Genomic DNA, 19,184 nt, shown 5'->3' on the forward strand with positions numbered 1-19,184 from the left:
CTGCTTTATTGCAGTCTGGATGGACAGCTTGTTCCTGGGGGCTTTTTACTTGTCTTTAGTCCTGCTTCAGCTCTCAGCTCAGCTGGCCTGAGAATGAAGAGGGATAGTGTTTGTCCCTACTGAGAATAAACAGTGGTTTGTAGTCTTAAAGAACAGCAGTTATTAAAACCCCTATGCTTTATGTAGCCCTAGTTATGAGCCTTAATTTTTGAAGCGTGCCTAGTAGTAATGGAATATCAAGAATTTACCTGCCTAGCTTCAGCTGAATATACTGAACACATATGTAGGTGGATTTATTCAAATATATAGTAATTTGAGATTTATACAGCATTTTCCAGAGCTGCAAAATATGTTACTTGCTTCTGCCTTTAACTTAAGCTTCCTGATATGGATCGTGACAGTCCTGAAACTTTGTAACTAAATATTTGCAGCAAGTAACTGACTGCATTTTTCTTACCTGTTAAAAATAAATATTGCTTCAGGTAATAAATGGAGTGGAAAATATAAACCTTAATACCTTTGCCAAGAAAATCTGGGCAAGCTGTTCAGAGTTGTTTGAACTTCTAATACATTTAAAAAACAACCTTAACTTGCTGGTTCTTCTACCTTGACATACAACCAATGAATAATAACTTTGTGTGGAAATCCTTGTTCTTAACTTCACACTGATAAAATTAAATACATTCTTCCTTTAGTATTTTGATTTAGTATAATTAAAATAATGACTTACAGTTTGATAAATGTTATTTTCATTACTACAGTGCCCTGAAGCACTGTATGTGGAAAATTTTATAATATTACACAGATCTGGAGGTATGTAATATGCATGTCAGACTATTAACTTGCATAAACTTGGTTTTTATAGCATATAAATTTAGAGTGTTTCTTTGGAAACTGAATAAAAGTAAGCAATCAGATCCCTTTCAAAATGAAATGTAAATTATACCACTATGCAACTGCAAGGGTATCCTTATGATATCCCCAGGCAGATAGAATTCAAGCATTTCACCATTCCGTAGAAGCTGCCTGTAAGCAGCATGATTATGTCGGGGCTTGGTTTGGTGAGGGTTTGGTTTTTTTCCCAGTAATTTAACAGTCACCAAACAGAAAATACTTTACTGATAGTTATATTTTAGTTTTTTTCTTGATCCCCACTGAAGTGCCATATCACGAACGTTAAGAGAATCTCCAGTATTTTCAGGCATGTTAAAAAGTGCAGCAAGTAGCATAGTAACAATGTTGTCTGTTTTCTTTATTTTTTACCTCTCCCTAAAATTCTGTTCTGTATCTATAGATAGTCTGGATCTTTACCAGGATGGCTTTTGGGTCCTGGGGATTTTTTGACTGAGAAGCACAAATATATATAAATGTCGATCTTAATCCACAAAATGATAAAGTTTAAAATAAACAATACTATTTCTGTTGTTAAAGATATCTGTATAATCCAGTTTTTTTACTGTCTGTACAGCCTCTGCTGGTGCTGCAAATGATGCTTAATATTTTTAATATTTTACTTAATATTTTTCTGAAATGTCACATTCTGACATTAAAACGAGTGTCATAATTGTTGTATGCACTGTGGCATAGTTACCATGGGAAATAGATTTATTTCCTGTGACTTTTTTTAGTGTTGAAAAATAATTATTTTCTTGGCATTTAAGATAGAAATTTGTAATCTAAGAAAGTACAGAGCTCCTTTGTTAAAATCAAATTTATACTGTAGTCAGGAGTTAGGATTTCCTTTTTAACTGCAGTTTTATCAATAGTAAGTCTTTTAATAGCCCTTCTTATACATACCTACAAGAGTGCACTATTAAGGTAGCAGTAATGCTTGTGTCCCAGTCTGTAACCTGTTCAAAGCCCCAGTAAGGTGTTGGCAAAGCTGCCAGCAGAGGTTTGAGCTGCACTTGTGGAATTAATCTGGGCTGCTGAATGCAGTGGTGTCCTGATACAGACCTGGAATGGAGAGTAGCTTGTGCAGGGCTTCCTGCTGCAGTCCTTCTGCAGAGGAAGTGTCAGTAATTAGTTTCTTGTTTGCTGGACCGTTAAATACAGAACTATATTTTTGTTCTAAGGAATACATTTTTTTGAGGAAGTATAGAGCTGCATTGCCAGTCAGTGACACAGAGCTGGTTATGGTCTGCAGTGACAAGTGCACTGTCAGCCAGGCAGTCTGGTGCTGATTATGTTCAACATCTGTATTAATGATGTGGTCTGTTGGGATGGAACAAACGCTCAGTACCCTTGCAGGTGATACCAAATGTGGCAGAGTGGTTGACTCCTCTGGAGATTAAGGTTGCTGTTTAGGAGGAACACAGTAGGCTGGAGAAAAGGGCTTGACAAACCTCTTGAAATTTAACAGTTGTAAATGGCAAGTGCTACACCTGTATCAAAATAATCCCCTGCTATAGCACAGGTTAGACATCCACAGACTAGAAGGTAGCTCTGCAAAAAAAAAACACCTGAAACCCCTGAGAAAGAAAAAGTAGAATTTGAGTCAGCAGGGTGTCCGTGCTATTAAAAAAAACTTGCCATATGTTGTGCTGTGTTAGCAAGGATATAGTCAGTGAGTCAGGAGAAGGGATTCAGCTCTTTTAAGTCCATCTTCAACATACTGTGTCCAGTTTTGGCTCTCATAGAGCAAAGACAGTGACATGTTAAATGGTCACTAAGATGGTGAGTGTTCTGGAGCAATCTTGCTCAAGGAGAAGCTGAGAAAACTGGGTTTGTTCAGCCTTAGAAATAGTGGGCTATGGGAGTACTGTCACTGCTGTTTTCAGCTGCCTCATGAGAGGGTATCAAGAGCCAGACTCTTTGTAGAGGTGGAGTACAGTGATAAAACAGGAGAGAGCAAGCACAAGTTGCAGTGAAGAAATTCTGATTAGGTATCAGAAGGCAAATGCAAGGGAATGTATGGAGTGAAAAAGTGGAATAAGTTCTCCACAGAGATAGTAGTGTCTCTCAACTTTGGAGATAGACTGTGACTAGGTCCTGAGCAACCTGTTTGATGATGTCTCTGTTTGGAGTGTGGGGTTAGATCAGGCTCTGGTTGACTTCTGGAGGCCCCTTCAGTCAGAATTATTTGTGATTCTGATAATGATGCTAGTAAGGGTGTCTAGTGCAGAAAGCATAGTTTAGTTTTAGAAGATGAATTGGTTGCAAAAAAAAACCCAAATGGAAAACATTAAAAAAACCTCAACATTGAAAAAAAGAACTGTAAAGGACCATTTAGGGATAAGATTTTATAGCTTTTCTTCTGTCAGTTTTCAAACAAAAGTGTTTTGTTTTTTTTTTTTATCCTGATAGGTAAACCATTTGAGATGATAAAACTGGTAGAGTTTCTCTTTTAATACAAAGCAACACTGGCAAATACTTGTGCACGCATCACTTGCAGACTAATAATTAGTCCTGTAACTAACATCTGACACTTTTCCCAGACAGCCTGAGTTCATTTCAAACCCTGTGTTGCATGATAAGGTAGGACTCTGGAGTTATTTTGTATGCACAGTGAGGGAGGCAATATCTTTTTGGATGGTGTAGTAAAAAAAAAAAAAATAAAATATTTAACATGCAAGGAAAAGGTCAGCAGCAGCTCCCTTAGAGTTGTTGTCGGTCCAGGGCTGTGATTTTTCACTCACACACACACAATTGAAGAAATGAAAGATCTTCACTTAATGGAAGACAGAAATATTTTGCCAGGTTGTCTGTCATCTTATCTGCTGACATTTTGGTGCTAGGAAGAATTGGGTTTTGAAAGAATTCATATTACAAGAATTCATATTACTAGGATAGATCATTGGTAGCAGAACAGAGATCTTGAGGATTGCCAGCTCTCTATTCCCTGTGAAATAACTGACTTGTGTCCCTGTAGTGGGCACAGGTTCTTTCTTGATTTTATTCTGGTAGCTGTTATCCTTTTACTGCTCCGTCGTGTTTCTTGTGGCTGTCGGGATGGCACAGGTATATTCCTTGGCAAACACACACAGATAATGCAGCTTTCTACATGTGTGAGTAGCTTTTAGAGGATAGTAAGACTTTTTGGTAATCACGTAAAACCTTAAAGTCCTGAATGGAATTGTGTCTTGCCAAAGGGACGTCCTGGTAGGATACATTACAGGACATCTTAATTGCAGGCAAATTTCTAACCTCGTATTTTGCCACTCTGGGGCTATTTTTACCACATTTCACAGTTGTCTAAACACACTTTACCTGTGTCTTTGGTGTGCATGAGTGTGCATGCTATGAAATAATAATTAGAGATCTGCAAGAGCTCCAAAGTGTTTGAAGCCTGAAGCAGGGGGGAAAACTTGCTCACTTCTTAGTCTAGAACTTTGACTATAGATGTCCATTTTCTTAAAGCTTTCCTTTTTATCAATTGGCAAACACTCAGGAACATCAGATTGTATCTGGAAGTCAGTTTTTTAATGGATAGATTGATAGATGGAAATTGTACAGCTGGAAAGAGTAATTCTGCTTAAAGGAGTGCAAGCAAGAAATACAGAACAATATTAAAACTAACTTCTATCTTTTTAACACATTTCAAGGTTTTCTTATTAGCAAGTGACTCCTAAAACTGCAATTGGCCCCCTTCCTCTTCAGATTATACTCTTGCCCTTCAGTTGCTGAAGAGTTGAGAAAAAAAACCTCCGTTTTTGTGAGCATTTGTTGTTGTTCTGTAGGGCTTACACCACCCAGCTCTTTAAAGAGCACTTTTTGCTCTGTTGTTGTCTCTATAAATCATTGTGCATAGGTATACCTAGGTGTGTAGATGTATAGAATATACCACAAAACAAGTGTAATACCAGTCTGTGAGGAGCATTCCTTTAGAAGAGTGTACTTCTAGCCAAGTCAGTTTGCTGATGTTTTAAAGTTGGCCATTATCTAGAGCAGCGTCCAGTTACTGATGTTGTGCTGCGATAAAGGCGTATCGCTTGTGCCAGATGCTCTATTTAAAGTGTGCAGCTTTCTTGCTCTGACACTGTTTTGGTTTTTGGCCAAAGAGAAGAAAAAGCAGCTTACCTTTAAGTCCTTGGAAATGAATAATCTTTTGAAAATGCTGCTTTGGAGCACTTTTAAAAACAAACTTTCTAAAGTCTTTTTATTTAATACATGGTGAGTATATGTTGTGTTTATATAAAATCTACAGCTTTGCCTGGGAGAGAGAGATGACAAGCTTTTGTCTTACATGTGGTGTATATTCTATTTACACGTTGCAAATATGGGAGTCCTAATTTCATACTCCGAAGGGCTGAGTTTTTCTATCTGGATTTTACTTACATTCAGAAAGTGTGGGACAAGGATCCTTTTACTAGATAGTCAGTTTTGAACTGCACAGTTTATCCCTTACATTGGCATTGCAGTTCTTCAGTGATGCTGTGAATTTGTCTCATTTCAAGGAAACAATTTTTTTTTTTCCCCTCTGAATTTTTATGCCCTGGGTCATAAGGAATGCTATTCTGAAAGATCAATTGTTTTTCCTTATAAACATCAGAAATCATTTGACCTAAAGTAATTTCATATTCCGTTTTTGTCAGTTCGGCCTAAAGACTGACTTTTGAAATGGTTATCTCTCATGTAAGCGTATTTTATGTGGCTTATGGCTGTCTAATCTATGCATGAAAGCATTGCTTGATAAGAAAGAAGGCTGTGATGTTGAGTATTTTAACTTTTTTAAAAAAATAAAATTAATCCTATTTTGACTCTTTTGATCATTAAGATCATAACCCTTTATTTACATGGCTTAGTCTAGTAGAAGTAATTTTACCTTTAGGAATGGGGGGGTCTGTCAGCCCTGGGATTTATTCCATGCTGTTTTACATCTTGCTTCTGTTTGATGTTCTCTTTAAATGCACTGGAGCACACTTGCGTGTTTGGACACGCCACACTCTTCTCATACTGCTGAAATAATGGAGCGTGTCTGTTAAGTGGGATGTGTTAAATTAAAGTGAAGTAAAATTTTACAGATTTCTATGCTCCAGTTGTGGTGCATTTAATTTTGCTTTATTTTTTAGTCTCTGTCATCCAGTTTCCTGATAAGATTTAATAGCTTTCATCCACCTTGAGCATTTCAAGCTGTAGATTGCCAGTGTTTGTTGCTGCAGCAAGAAGGGCTTGCACCTCAAAGAACCTACTTGGGAGTTTGTAGTATGCCTTTTCTTCATTGTTTATGACCATTAGTTCCAATCAGCTTATGCTTTTTAAAAGCATTACTGTGAGTTGAATTTGCTTCCCATACACTCAGCTGAGTTCCAGAGAAGGTCCAAGCAAGCGAAGGTCAAGGGCAGAGCTTGATGAAGAGAAATAAAGTGGAAGAAAATAAAAACCACTTAGCAGTGGCAGCAGCAAGGTGTTCATGCAATAACACTGTTGAAGACATTTTACTTTCCTGTAAGAGATTTTGTCCCAAATGGATTGAAGGAAGCTTCTGTCTTGGAAGTGGCACCTGGGTTTGAGCTTGTTACAAAGGTGTTTTGCAGCACATCCAAGACACCAGTGTGTGATGCCTAATTCTGCTGGTATCCGGGCTGTATAATTTATCACAATACCAAGAAGACTTTCAGCAATGTTGAGAAGCTAGGTGCTTATAGTTAGAGTTCACTTGAAATTCTTCCTGCATCAAATCTTGACCAATATTGGATACCTTATTGTTGAATAAATTTCTGTTTTGCTCAAGTTTTGAGTCTTTCTGTCTGCTTCCAAAAGACTTTAAGTACATTTGCTGTCTGATATTTTGGATCACTAGAGGCTTATCTGTAAGAAAGAGTTATTAATAGTTCAAGCTTTTCTCCTAAGAGACAATGATTTGTGCATGCAAGTCATTCACTGCATATGGTGTAGGCCTTTAGCTCTTGCTAGTTGTGGCTGAAGGCTTGAGTGAAGATTTAGCAGTTGTTCAGGTGACATGGCAGCTGTATAGATATAAAAGTGCTTCTGGTCCTGCAGGTGTGCTTTCAGAATCCCAATGTTCTGAAAGAAGATGAACAAGTTGGCTCACAATTTAGAAGCAGGTTTGTAGATTGCCCTATGCTTATCACAACACAGAGAACAGGGTGCACCTATAGAAGTTTACTGGCACCCCTGTGTCGTAGTGTAGTTAACATGAGTTGACTGTACTTAAATGAGGTCAAGTGTGAGGTCAGGAGGAGGGAGGAGGACTCACAGTACTGGTACCTGGCATACATCTCCACCTGTGAGGAACTTCCAAACCCTCACACCACTGTCCTGTGCTGTTGTGAAGGGAACTGGGAGTTGCCTGCGCTCAAGTGCCACTCTAGGAATTTTCATTTCTTACATTTCACTCTTTTTGGTGCAGTTTTAGTTTGAGGGTGACCTTAGAGGATTATGGGGTTTGTGTAGACTCATACTGTGTGACGCTTTATCTCTGCCTATCGAAGTGTGTTGACAGCAGATAGCGTGCAATACATTGCCTGTCATCTTGTCTCACAGTTCAGCTCATGACAGCAAGAGCTTTGAAGGCAACTGCTGTCCTCTGCCTGGGCCTTAAGCCCATAATGTTCTCATAACAACTCTTTAAAATAGAATTTTCTGGAAAAATTTGTATTAGAATTTTACAGGAAATTACCACTTTCCAAAACAGGTAAATTGTTTCTAGGGAGAGCACTTGAATGTCTATTTTTGCTTTTTTTTTTTTTATTTTCCTGAAATGGATGGTTTAATAGTATGGACTTCACAGCTGTTTTCTGTTATGTCTCTAGTTGAAACTAGTGTAAAAATCTTCCTTTCTCTAAAATGACTGCTTTTGACTTAGCCAGAAGAGGTTGTTTTGAGAACTTAGATAAGGTGTAATGCATCATAGCTACTGGGTTTATTTGGTTTTGGGCTTTTTTAAAATGAAGACAACATTTTGGATTACAACTTACAGTTTCTCATCATTTGTAAGCTGTTAATATGCCTTGCTTCAAATACATGGAATTAAAATCTGTAATATGCTTTTTAAATACTTTTCAGTTGATTTTAAGTTTGTGGGAAGATATTAAAGTGCAATTAGGTCATATTTTTAGATCAACGCATGCTTTCTTGGAAAAAAAAAAAAAACCTAGATTAAAAAGCTGGCTGCTGATTGCTATTTAGCAGACTTCCTCTTCAGGGCTGTGGTGTGTCTGTGTTCCCATTACAGTGTGCTCCTAACAAAACCCGGAACCACACCCCATTGTATTACTCTAAATTCACTCTGTATTGTATTGTATTGTATTACTCTAAACGGAGTTGATGGGTTTTCTCCCCCTGTTGATCTCCTCAGTGTGAGCAGCTGTTTGCTGTAAAGCACATGATGGACCCCTGAGTTTTCCACAGGCCAGGAAGAACTATCTTTTGGCTAATGAGAAGTTAATAGGCAGCAATATCTCTGGAATAAATCGAGGAGGTGATTGAAAGCCTTGTTGATGTTGAATTTTTCAGAATATTTAACACTGCAAGTTAAACTTCAACAAGCATCTTGCATCCACCTGAAGAGGAAAATTATTGATTATCAAACAAGTGTTACGAAATGCATCTAAGAGTAGAATTGTGAAGATGGCACTTGTGATACCCCAAATAACAATAAGGCATTTACCCTTCTAGTTCAGTGATCTTTCACCATAGCTGTACTGTGTTAGTGTGTCTGTAGCATCTCTTCTTGCTCTGTCATTTGGAAAGTGTAGCTTTGTACTTCTGACACGTTTGTGAGGTTTCACTCAGCGCTTTGTCAGGAGCTCTGTGGTCTCATCATGCTGTGTACCCAAGTGTTCAGATAGGTCCCTTCTACCTTAGTAGAGCTGACATGAATTGAACCCTAAATAAAGTTTTGGTAAATGAAGTAAACCAAGTGTTGGTTTCTGCTGTGTTGTAGATGTTGAGAATGCACCCAATGGAGTATTAAATCTCTACTTAAAGAGCAGAAGGGGAGGTTGTCATGCAAAACAAAAGGGCTTCTCTGCAGCCTTAGTCCATATAGATCAAAAAAACAAGGCAGCAGCAATAACTATCTCCATGTCCTAAATTTACCACAAAGGCAGACCATAACTAGGTGATTACTTTCAGGCTATGGATCTTTTGTCCTTGAATCCTTCCAGTACTGCATGTCACTCACTGTAAGCCATAACCTCAGCTGTGGTTGTGAATGTGGTTCTTTGCCCTCTTTTCCCTTCTTGTCTGCTCACAAAAGTAAGCAAAGTGCTTTTAAGTAGAAAGCTACTGTGTGCCAAGCAGTTACTATAAGTAATTTTGCATTTTGATCCTACCATTTTTCAGCAGCTCTTTTTAGACAACTCCTTTTAAACTTATTTTTAAATATTTGCCTGCTGCAAGGAAGTTTTTTGGAAATAGTATAGTTATAACTTGACCTGCAGCCCGTAAGGTTTACACAGGTTGTCAAGACAAAAGTAGTAAACATAATTTGAAGTCATAGCAACTTGAATGATGAGGGTGTCCCAGGAGAGTTTTTTCATCTTGCTTACAATCTATGGCTCAGAGAAAATGAAAAATTCTATCTCAGTGCTGTGACAGAGTAAAGTGCACTAAGCTCCCCAGTGCTTCGCTGAAAAAAGTGTACTAATTGCATTTGGTGGTAACCTCAGGATGTTGTTACTAAGGACTCATCTTGCCCTTATCAATTTTATCCATCCATGAAGAAGGGGAGCCCAATTTCAGGAAACCAGGAAGACATTTATTACTTCCTATAGGACCTTTGTCATTTAGAGAGTTCTTGGAAGTCTTCAATCAGGAAGCTACTAATACATAGCATCTCAAAATATTTTTGTAGGAATCAGTTATGTAAATGTCTCCTTGCACTCTGCTTTTGGAGTATTTAGTGAAAATGAAAAGGCTGTTTCTTTCACCTTTACTGTATAAGTGCAATTCAAGGAAAAGTCTGTGCAATGTGACAACAAAGCCAACTCAACTCTTCAGTTTTTTTAAACTGTGGTCAGAAAAGTCGTTTGATGTAGGCATAAATACAAGAAATAGTTCGGTACCGTTATCAACTCCAGTTTTGTTTGTAATGCTGTTCTGGTTTTTATAAATTCTTCTTCTGAAAGATTGTGGATTATACTTGTTAGTTGGCTCTCATTTGTTGAGTGTCTGATCCTACTCCTCCTCTGTCAAATCATCTTTTTACATTAAAAGTCTTTGTTCTGATCTTTCCCTATAAGAAGAAATTATTCCAAGTAAGCTGGAAACTTGGCCTTAAATTTATTTTTAAGGAGATAAAAAGAACTGGTTAACGAAAATGGGATTCACCATGGAAACTAAGCCAGTAGTATATATGCAGTAAATTAACTATTCCATAGTACTTTAATATTTGATATAGAACATAGCAACAAGATGATGGCTTGACAACAATAGCAGCTGCATGTAACTTTTTTTCTCCTTTTTATGAAAAAAATTTCTTGGGGGGAAAAAATAGATTCCCTGGAAAGTAATTTATACTAGAAGTTTCATCACAAAATGATCTGTGGGTGGATACAATAGCCTAGAAATTAAATTAGAGATTTGTATAATAAATGATAGGTTTGATTTGATGTGGCACTTCTAGTCTCTTGCCAGTGACATAGCTAGAGGCAATAGTATAATCTCTTCCTCCTGCGAAGACAAATGTATCAGACCAAACTATCTTACATTAAATTACAACTTCCTTTTTTTTTTTTTTCCACCATATGAAAAGATTCATGGGACTCTTCGTTAAATAATTGCATGACCCAATTATAAGAGTACTTTGGCCAAAATGTCTTGAAGATATTTTCTACTATCAGGCATGTGATTAATTTATGTAGGGAACTGCCATAACAGACCTGATCTGAGTCAAGGAATTTTCCTTTAGGCAGTATGTGGCATGATTGTGGCCATACTGAGCTAGAAGGTGCTTTTCTTACCACAGTTTGACAGAAACCCTTAGATGGAAATGAAGTATGATAAGAGGAATCTGATAACTTGCTGTCTTTCTTGCAGGGAAGAGGTTTATAGTATATGTGGCTCTTACACAACTTGATTATGCTCAGACCATTGTTTTTCATGTTTTGGCAGAGAGAAGGAGCAAGAAAGGGAAGAACAGTTAATGGAAGACAAGAAAAGGAAGAAAGAGGATAAGAAAAAGAAGGACTCTGCTCAGAAGGTGGGTTTTGATATTTGAATTCTTCTATCCAGCTGGAATATAAATAATATTGGTGATAAGATGTTAAATAGTTTGTATTTGAACTTAAAAATTGATTGCTAAGAGTGTTGCTTCTTTAAAGACACTTTTGCATCATTTTCCTGGAACTCAAGTGTTTCACTTGGCTATTTCTTCTCCTTAGAGAGCTATGTAAAATAAAAGAGATTTTTTGATAGAACGTATTTAAGTTACTTAATATGGCTTCTTGTGATCTCTCTCTGCACAGCTGCTGCTTGTTTGAGGTGTTTGTGGATTAAAATACTGATGGGCTTTTGCAATTCTTGCAGAAGAGTTGAGTAAATATTTATTAGACCAGGAAGATCCTTTTCTTTTTTTTCAAATCCTTAAAGATTTGAATATAAAAATATTTACTACTGAAGAGTCAGTTTGGTTTTTTTGCGAAGTATTACTTGCATTTTACGTTTTCTGTAGCTAATAGCACTTTTGCTGAAGTCTACCAGTTCGAGTTGTAGAGAATTTGTTAGTCACCAAAAGTTGGTTCTGCTCAGAAAACGAGTTTGAAACTCGCTGTTGTTAGAAGGTTGGTATTCTGCAAAAAAATCTGGTAGATAGTTCTGGGAATTAACTTGACATCTGAGCTTGACTCTCTTAGGGTGTTACCCATGCTTTTTGCCAGTAAAATCCTTTCTGGGCTTCCCAGTGTTAAGATAGGTGCAACCACCCTGGAGCAAATTCAGCAAATTCAAAATGCCTTGAAGATGATTAAGGGACTGGAGCATCTGACAAATGAGAGGCTGGGAGCATTATGATTGTTCCTCCTGGAGGGGAGGAGGCTTGAAAGTACTCATCAATGTATATTAGTGCTTTGTGGAAGGGAGTAAAAAGATGGAGGGCAGACTCTTCTCCACGGTGTCCAGTGGCAAAGCATAAGGCATTGTGTACATATTACAAGTCTACCTAATCATAAAAAGCCTCCTTTTCTGTGTGTGTATGTGCTGGGCAGCCACTGGAACAGGTTTTCCATAGGGGTTGTGATGCCTCTGTCTTTAGGTGCTCAAAACTGAGTTTCACATGGTTCTGTGCAATCCAGTTTTGATGATTGTTTCAGATTGAGAAGCTTCTTGGGGCCAGGTGGAGGACAGGGGTAGGTAGGAACTGTGGATTAGATTTCCAGAGGCTGTCCCTTCCAACGTCAGTGACTATGTGAAACTGAGAGCAAAAGGCTTTACTTTCTTTCAGTAGTCTTGTTTTTCAGTTGTTTCAGTGAAAGATCATTGTTTACTCCTACATTCTATGGCTTTCTGCTGAGAACAGGCAGCACCAACTTCAGTTGAATTTTGGCTTATTCAGGGTCTTTTTTAGTCTGCCTTTTTCACCAAATTGAGTCTATCAGTTTAAACTAAATCCTGATAAATGTTGTGTCAGTTGTCTTCATCCAGTTGATACATCCCTAAGTAACAGTGCAAAAGAGCAGCTGCTACAGATAAGGTCTCTCCAGTGTCTTTTTGTCTCTGTGTTGGTGCCATTTAATGTTCAAGTGCAGGAAATGTATGTAGAAACCAGAAAGAGCAGACCCTTATGAATAAAGAGTAGAGACTTGGGGATTATGTGCTGGTATTCAGTGATAAAAGGGAAACTTGAAAAGGCTGTGCTGATCATCTTGATAACAGTGCTGTGTTTACTGAGGAATTGATGCTTTGAATGCAAAAGAGATTTGCCAGCTTTCCTGTGTGGTCTCTCACCTACTAAGTTGTTCAGTGTATATTTTGCCACACTCTCAGAAAGGGTAAAGACTAAGTAATTTAATCTCCTAGAGGCCAAACTTCACAGTAGTAGTTGGAGATAGCTAAGAATAGCAAAGCAGGCAGCCAAATAGACAAAACATAAATGTGTGTGTTCATTCTTAGTGACTCTGGAGGTGTTCACCAAATAGGCAGCAATGATTTCAGGGTACCATTTGCAAACTAAGTTTGTTTAACATGAAGCAATTGTTCTGTCTGGATCATCTGAAACTTAAAAAAACACATAAATAAAAAAAATCACTTAAAGAGAGGTTATAGAAGCAAGTTCACAGCTTAAATATACCTGTGGTTGGTGTCCAGGGGACTGTTTGGTAGCTTGTCAGTAAGCTGAGATTGATTCCACCTTCCCAATCACTGTAGCTGCTCCTGCCCTGCTGATGCTCATAGGTTGCCCACAGAGAGATGACAGCTGAGTAAATCTGAGACACTGTCACATTTATTTCAGCTTTTGAATTTTAGATGAAAGCAATCACAAAACTAGGTCATTTTGACTGGGAGAGAGAGACATTACAGGCAGAAGGGTTTTTTTGTTGTTTTTTTCTTTCAAGGATTCAGTAAAATGTTTTTTATCCAAGAAGACAAGTAACTAGTTTACTGAATGTGTCTACTGTTGACTACAGTAAACCTATCAGCATTAGCAGATTGTGTTAATTAATATTTTCCCCCTTTTCCTTTAGTAGTCGAGCATCAGGATCAATTAAGTGTGTAACAGAATTTTTAGCCGTTACAGAAGATGTTATTTGATGCATACAGGATATTTTCATAAGTGAAGTTGAAAATTGATGTCTGGCTTGGTACAGACATGGTTTTGGTACAGATACACCACCCCAAAGCCTCACAGACAATAAAAATGTATGTCTGTGAGGCTACAATGCTTAAGATTTTGTATTTTAGCAACTGTTCCACTTTGCATCTTGCAGTTTTCATCTTTCCAAAGTAAATGATACCATAGCAATTTCGTGAAGTTTGTCTTTTTATTCTTTACTGTACAAAGGAGTTCTGGCTTGGTTAGTTTTAACAATAAACTGCTTTTTACTTGTGCTTTCATTCTTCTATACTGTTGCTGTGTGCTTTCCAGAAATATGGACTAGTTCAGCCATTTCATTTAAGTATAGGTGTCATAGAGCCTGACACATGATGATCTTTACAGTTTTTTCATTATTCTGTAGTGGAACTCACGATGGACAGGTTCAAAAAAATGCTACAATACACATGATTCCAAAGAATATACCAGTGATGTGTTTGCTGCTACTGTAGTTTGAAATCTGCTATGCTGAAACAATGTAGGATGCAACAAAACCCATATTGAGTATGTTGACCAGTGTGGTCATTTCAGTCACTGACTTATTGTTGCATTCAGTAGATATACTTTTTAGGTGCTCCAGTACTTTTTATAAGTGTGGAAATGAATCCAGTAAGGTTTAAAATTACTTCTCTTCTGAAGAGATTTTCTGGGAAAGGTGAAATGGGAAGATGGCAGAGAGACAGACTGCTGTGGTTACTTCAGGCCCCAACAGTCCACTGTAAGGATACTCTCACAGAAGGAAGGCTTTGTTGCACTTTAACTGAAATACTTCACCTCCAAAATCTGAGAGAACTGTAATGCCATAGCACATGCTTATTTGTGCTTTGGAAGCCCATGTTTGGGATGAGGAGGGGGATTGAGTACTTAAAATCATGAGTCAAGTATGATTGTTTCTGCCAGGGACTTCTCCATCAGGCCCAGTTATTGCAGGAGTTGTAGTACTTTCAAAAACCTTACACACACACACACACACACACACACACACACACACACACACGTGTGTGTGTGTATATATATCACTAGGAATACTGTTTGGACTTGTCGTTCATCAGTTGGTTGTTTTCATTCAACAAAAAATTCTGTTCCTGTGCTAATATATTAAGGTTGTGATTTAGCACAACATGTTAAATGTTTGTTTTGCGCTGCTTAAAACTCTATTTACATTCTTGTTCTTAATTTGCAGGTCACAGATCAAAAAACCAAAGGTAAGAATCTTTGATCCTAAGGAGTACTTTTATTGACTTGAGCCAAGATTCAGATCTTTATCAAAACTGTTAGAAATGGAAGGGAACTTGTGAGTAAAGATGAAATACTGAATATGAGTATTCGGAAGAAGTAAGTTGAGGTGATTAAAATGGAGAAGCTACAACTGTTCTGCAGATGTGTTGTCAGCATCCAAATACCTGAAGAAAGAATGAGGATTGTGGATGAGATAGGGTAACTGAAATGCTCGGTTCTCTGTTTCGCAACCATTTTAGACAAAATGCCAAGACTGAAACCACTTCTATAAAGGGAATGAAAGACAGCAAAAATCCTGCTTGCTTATAATGAGGTACCAAAATGAATGAAAATTACTTGGGTTTGGAAACTTAAATTCAGGCACATAAAAGTCTAATAGAGAAGCCAGACTGATGAGTGAGCGTCTAGAAAGTTGAACTAAATAACTTAGCTGTTGTAAAGATACATTTATTTTGTGCATAAGTTTCCGATAAATTTTGTGGAGAAATTGCCATCTGTGAAAGAAAAGGACTAAAATAGTAACTTGATTTTATGACTAACACCACCTTTTTGGGGTTTGGGCAATGAAGCCTATCTAGAGAAACCAGAAAACCTTTTTAAAAATAAAATGCGGAGAATTAATGCATTCATGTTGCCAAAGAGAGACCCACTTGCGTTGATCTCACATTTGTAAGAATAGAAGTTTTACTGATTATGATTAGCTTGTCTACAGCCTCTTAAGCAAATTTTGTGGTGGTGTTAGCTCCTCAAGGATTTCTGGTTTTCTTCTCCAGTATATAATAGTCCTCAGGAGCAGATTGCCTTTGCTTACAGGGGCACCTGGTGACCAGCAAGGAAACCTTAAGTGAGCCAAACACAGTTGCTCTTTGTAGGACTGTCTTTTCGGGTGAGAGTCAGCTATTATTGCCTTGCTTAAGAGCAGCACAGAGAATTCAGATTTGCGAACTCCAAATCCAAAAGAAGGCAGGTTATTTCCCATATTTTTGTTTGTTTAGGCAGCAGCTGTGTAGCCTAGTAAACAGGTGAAAACTTGGGTTCTGATTTCAGATTTCCCACTGGATGATGATGCATAACAATCAAAAAACCAGTTGAAGATCAGGAAGGTGGAACCACTTACATTTGCTCATATTGTAAAGTTATTCGCTGTTTGGGGTATATTTTTTGCCAACTTTACATTTGCAAGAAATTGCAAATGAGAGAGCAAAATTGATGAGCGTAGTTTCATCCTAGACTACAGAGCTGCACATGGAAGGAAGAGGTCTGCTGCTACTGCTTATTCCTGCTTCTTTAAATTGTTTTTGGTTGTCGAGAAGATGGAAGCCACACAGTATTTCAGAGATTAAATAACGAAAGCAAAGAGTCATAAATAACGAAAGCAAAGAGTCATAAATAACGAAAGCAAAGGGTCACAGTGAGTTCTTGTAGCTAACACAGGTTTAATTGGAAAAACTTCTGATTTTCATCCTTCCTGTTTTTCAGTGCCCGAAGTGACGAAACCAAGTTTAAGCCAACCAGTGGCTGCCAGCCCAATTGGCAACTCTCCATCGCCACCAGTCAATGGTGGCAACAATGCCAAGAGGGTGGCAGTGCCGAACGGACAACCGCCAAGCGCCGCCCGCTACATGCCTCGGGAGGTGCCGCCGCGATTCCGTTGCCAGCAGGACCACAAAGTGTTACTGAAACGTGGGCAGCCTCCTCCACCATCCTGCATGCTCCTTGGGGGTGGAGCAGGGCCTCCCTCCCCAGCAGCACCAGGAGCAAACCCAAACAACGCACAACCAGTGACAGGAGCACTGCTGCAGAGCGACAGTGGGACTGCAACAGGCAAGTGACGATAATGAAGAGCGTTGCGTGAACATGTTGGTGCACGGCAGAAAAGCAATGGCTGAAGCTGTACATAAGCCTGTCATTATATAACAAAGCTCAGGTTGCTTTGGGGAGCTTCTGCTGTTTCAGTGTACGAGCTGCTGTTTGCAGCAACCAATACGATTTTTACTACTAGATGGAACAAGTTTTTTTTTCTTCAAGTATGTTCTGAGTAGTTTTAATTGGTTGCTGAAATGCTCTGCAGCAAGGTAAACACAAGGCATAAATAAACAGCATTTTGTGGTTGGCACTGAGTAGTTCCTAATGGCTCTTCAGGTTTCTTTGACGTGAATTTCCTGTCCTGTCACATTTTTGTCTCATCTCCTAAAACAGACATGTAGATGCCAGGTCTGCAAAGGGCAGGTGTCTGTCACGTCTTGTCTGGATGAAACAGAAAGGTGGCCTATTGCTCCTCACTCTTTTTTTTGGTTGTAATCTTGTTTTTTGTATGTAGATAAGCTTTTTTTTGTACAGATGGTGGCTGTTCTGCTTTTACTTATCCATTCATTTTGTGTTCCAGAAGATAAATTGGTTTTAGGGTTGTTTTGTAGGCATGGGGAAGCTACAGCTGTTCCAGAATTTTTTAGACGCTTGCTGAGTTGCATGAGCTGTAATATTTCTTCTTTAATTATAATAGTAGAACAAGCAAAATTGCACTTAAAATATCTGCCTTCTAAAGAAAGGCTTAGATGACCTGAAAAGTCAAGGACAGCTTTAATTCTAACAATAAGGGTGTTTAAAAAAGAAGTATTAAATACTTGAAAGTCAAAAATAAGAAAATAGCAATACCAGAATATCTGGGTCTTCTTTGAAAATCATGCCAGATCAATGGGATGATGGTTTTTTTACCGTCATGGAAATCAAACTTTTTTTTTAGTTCTCTGTGGTTTGAAATTAAAAACAGAGCTGACTTGTACAGAAACAAGTGAGCTAGGTGGGATGGCTGTCCTTAACAAATAGGATTCTAGAAAAATTAATAATTCCATTTGTTTTGTGGTTTCACTACTGGAATTCATTTGTAGCAAATCCCTGTTTGACAGAGTATTTATCTTTCATAATTGCTGTTTAATAAAGGAGGAAGTGAATGTCAAAGTACAGTGGCGAAATTTTAACTAACCAGTTTCAAAACAATGTCTTGAAGATTACTTATTTTGATAAAACACCTGAAACAAAACATGCCCTGAAGTCTATGCTTCCTATCTAAAATCCTAGCACAGTATGCCTTCTGCTACTATTGTAGTAGACTGACTAAGGAAGATTTGTGGTAGTGAAGCATTCTAAAAGTTTCCAAAACTTCACATGAGTAACATTTTTTGCTATTGGCTGTACTACATAAGGACCATTTTGAAGTATTTTGAGGGGCTCCTTAAGTTGTATGTAATTTTTGACGTTTAATATTTGTTTTTCTGACGTTGAAATTTGGTATTACGAATTCTCATCTTTTTACACTTAATTTAATGGTGCATTAACAAATAAGAGGTTACATGACTGTATTAGCCAGTAGTTAGTGTCATTATCCTGATGTAAGTCAGGCGTGCCAGGAAAGATAGGGGTCCTTGAGACCTGCCTCACCCCATCCATTTTTCTGCACTGTAATGAGTTAACTGGGCTGGGGATCTGACTTGTATTAAAATTAAATCAGGTTGGTTTTTAAAGCTGATTTTAATCTGGATGGCTTTTACCCATTCACCTAACTGAAGATCAGTGAGAAATACATGCTAGCATGTGAGAATAGTTGTGCCAGAGGAGTGGGAATGAGCAGGTGAACAGGAGAGAGACTGGGGCTGTCTTAGGTGCTCTGTCAAAGTGCTTGTGCAAGTGCAGTGTTGCTGTCTGCCTCTTACATCATTCATCCCACCTCAGATCTGGCTGTTGACCAGCTAAACTTCAGTTTTGGCCCAGTTTGGTCAAGCATATAAGCACTGATACTCTAGTTAAATTCATGCCACATGAAAGAACACAAGCAAGTTCCCAATAAGGAAGATCATGCAGCTTATCTACTTACTCACATGCTTATATTCACCAAATGGTCATAGGTGGTGTTGGTGAGGATTTAATACAATTTAATTTTTCTACCAGGATTGAAATCCTTCTGGCAAAACTAGTGCCCTGAAGGATGACATCAAGTATACTATTGTCTCATACCAATGCAGGGCACTGAGAGGAAGGGTGTTCTATACAATTCTTCCAATACTGATGGTAATTCAGGACCTGCAAGACAGTTTTGGACAAAAACAGTTTAAAATGTACTCGTAAAAGTCTTTCAATAGTTATGATTATTGCTGCTGTCGAATGCAGCAAGGGAAGGCTGGTTTCATGGAACAGTCCCTTAAATTGTGTCTTAGCATGCTATATGTGAGCAAGC

General features: G+C 38.1%; 1 protein-coding gene across 5 annotated transcripts in view; it reads left to right on the forward strand.

Annotated features, from left to right (window-relative positions):
- TNRC6B (trinucleotide repeat containing adaptor 6B) overlaps nucleotides 1–19,184 on the forward strand; it is a 125,026-nt gene that overhangs the window by 69,747 nt on the left and 36,095 nt on the right. For 4 of the 5 annotated variants that reach the window (XM_062492190.1, XM_062492191.1, XM_062492194.1 and 1 more), the window contains 3 exons: nucleotides 11,020–11,107; nucleotides 14,898–14,919; nucleotides 16,433–16,777. In XM_062492190.1, coding sequence (XP_062348174.1) covers nucleotides 11,020–11,107; nucleotides 14,898–14,919; nucleotides 16,433–16,777 — 455 coding nt within the window. Of the gene's footprint in view, nucleotides 1–4,969; nucleotides 5,113–11,019; nucleotides 11,108–14,897; nucleotides 14,920–16,432; nucleotides 16,778–19,184 lie in introns of those variants that run through there. The other variant, XM_062492193.1, reaches the window with a different exon arrangement.

Source organism: Cinclus cinclus, chromosome 4 (genome assembly GCF_963662255.1).
Source record: "Cinclus cinclus chromosome 4, bCinCin1.1, whole genome shotgun sequence".
Lineage (NCBI taxonomy): Eukaryota > Metazoa > Chordata > Aves > Passeriformes > Cinclidae > Cinclus > Cinclus cinclus.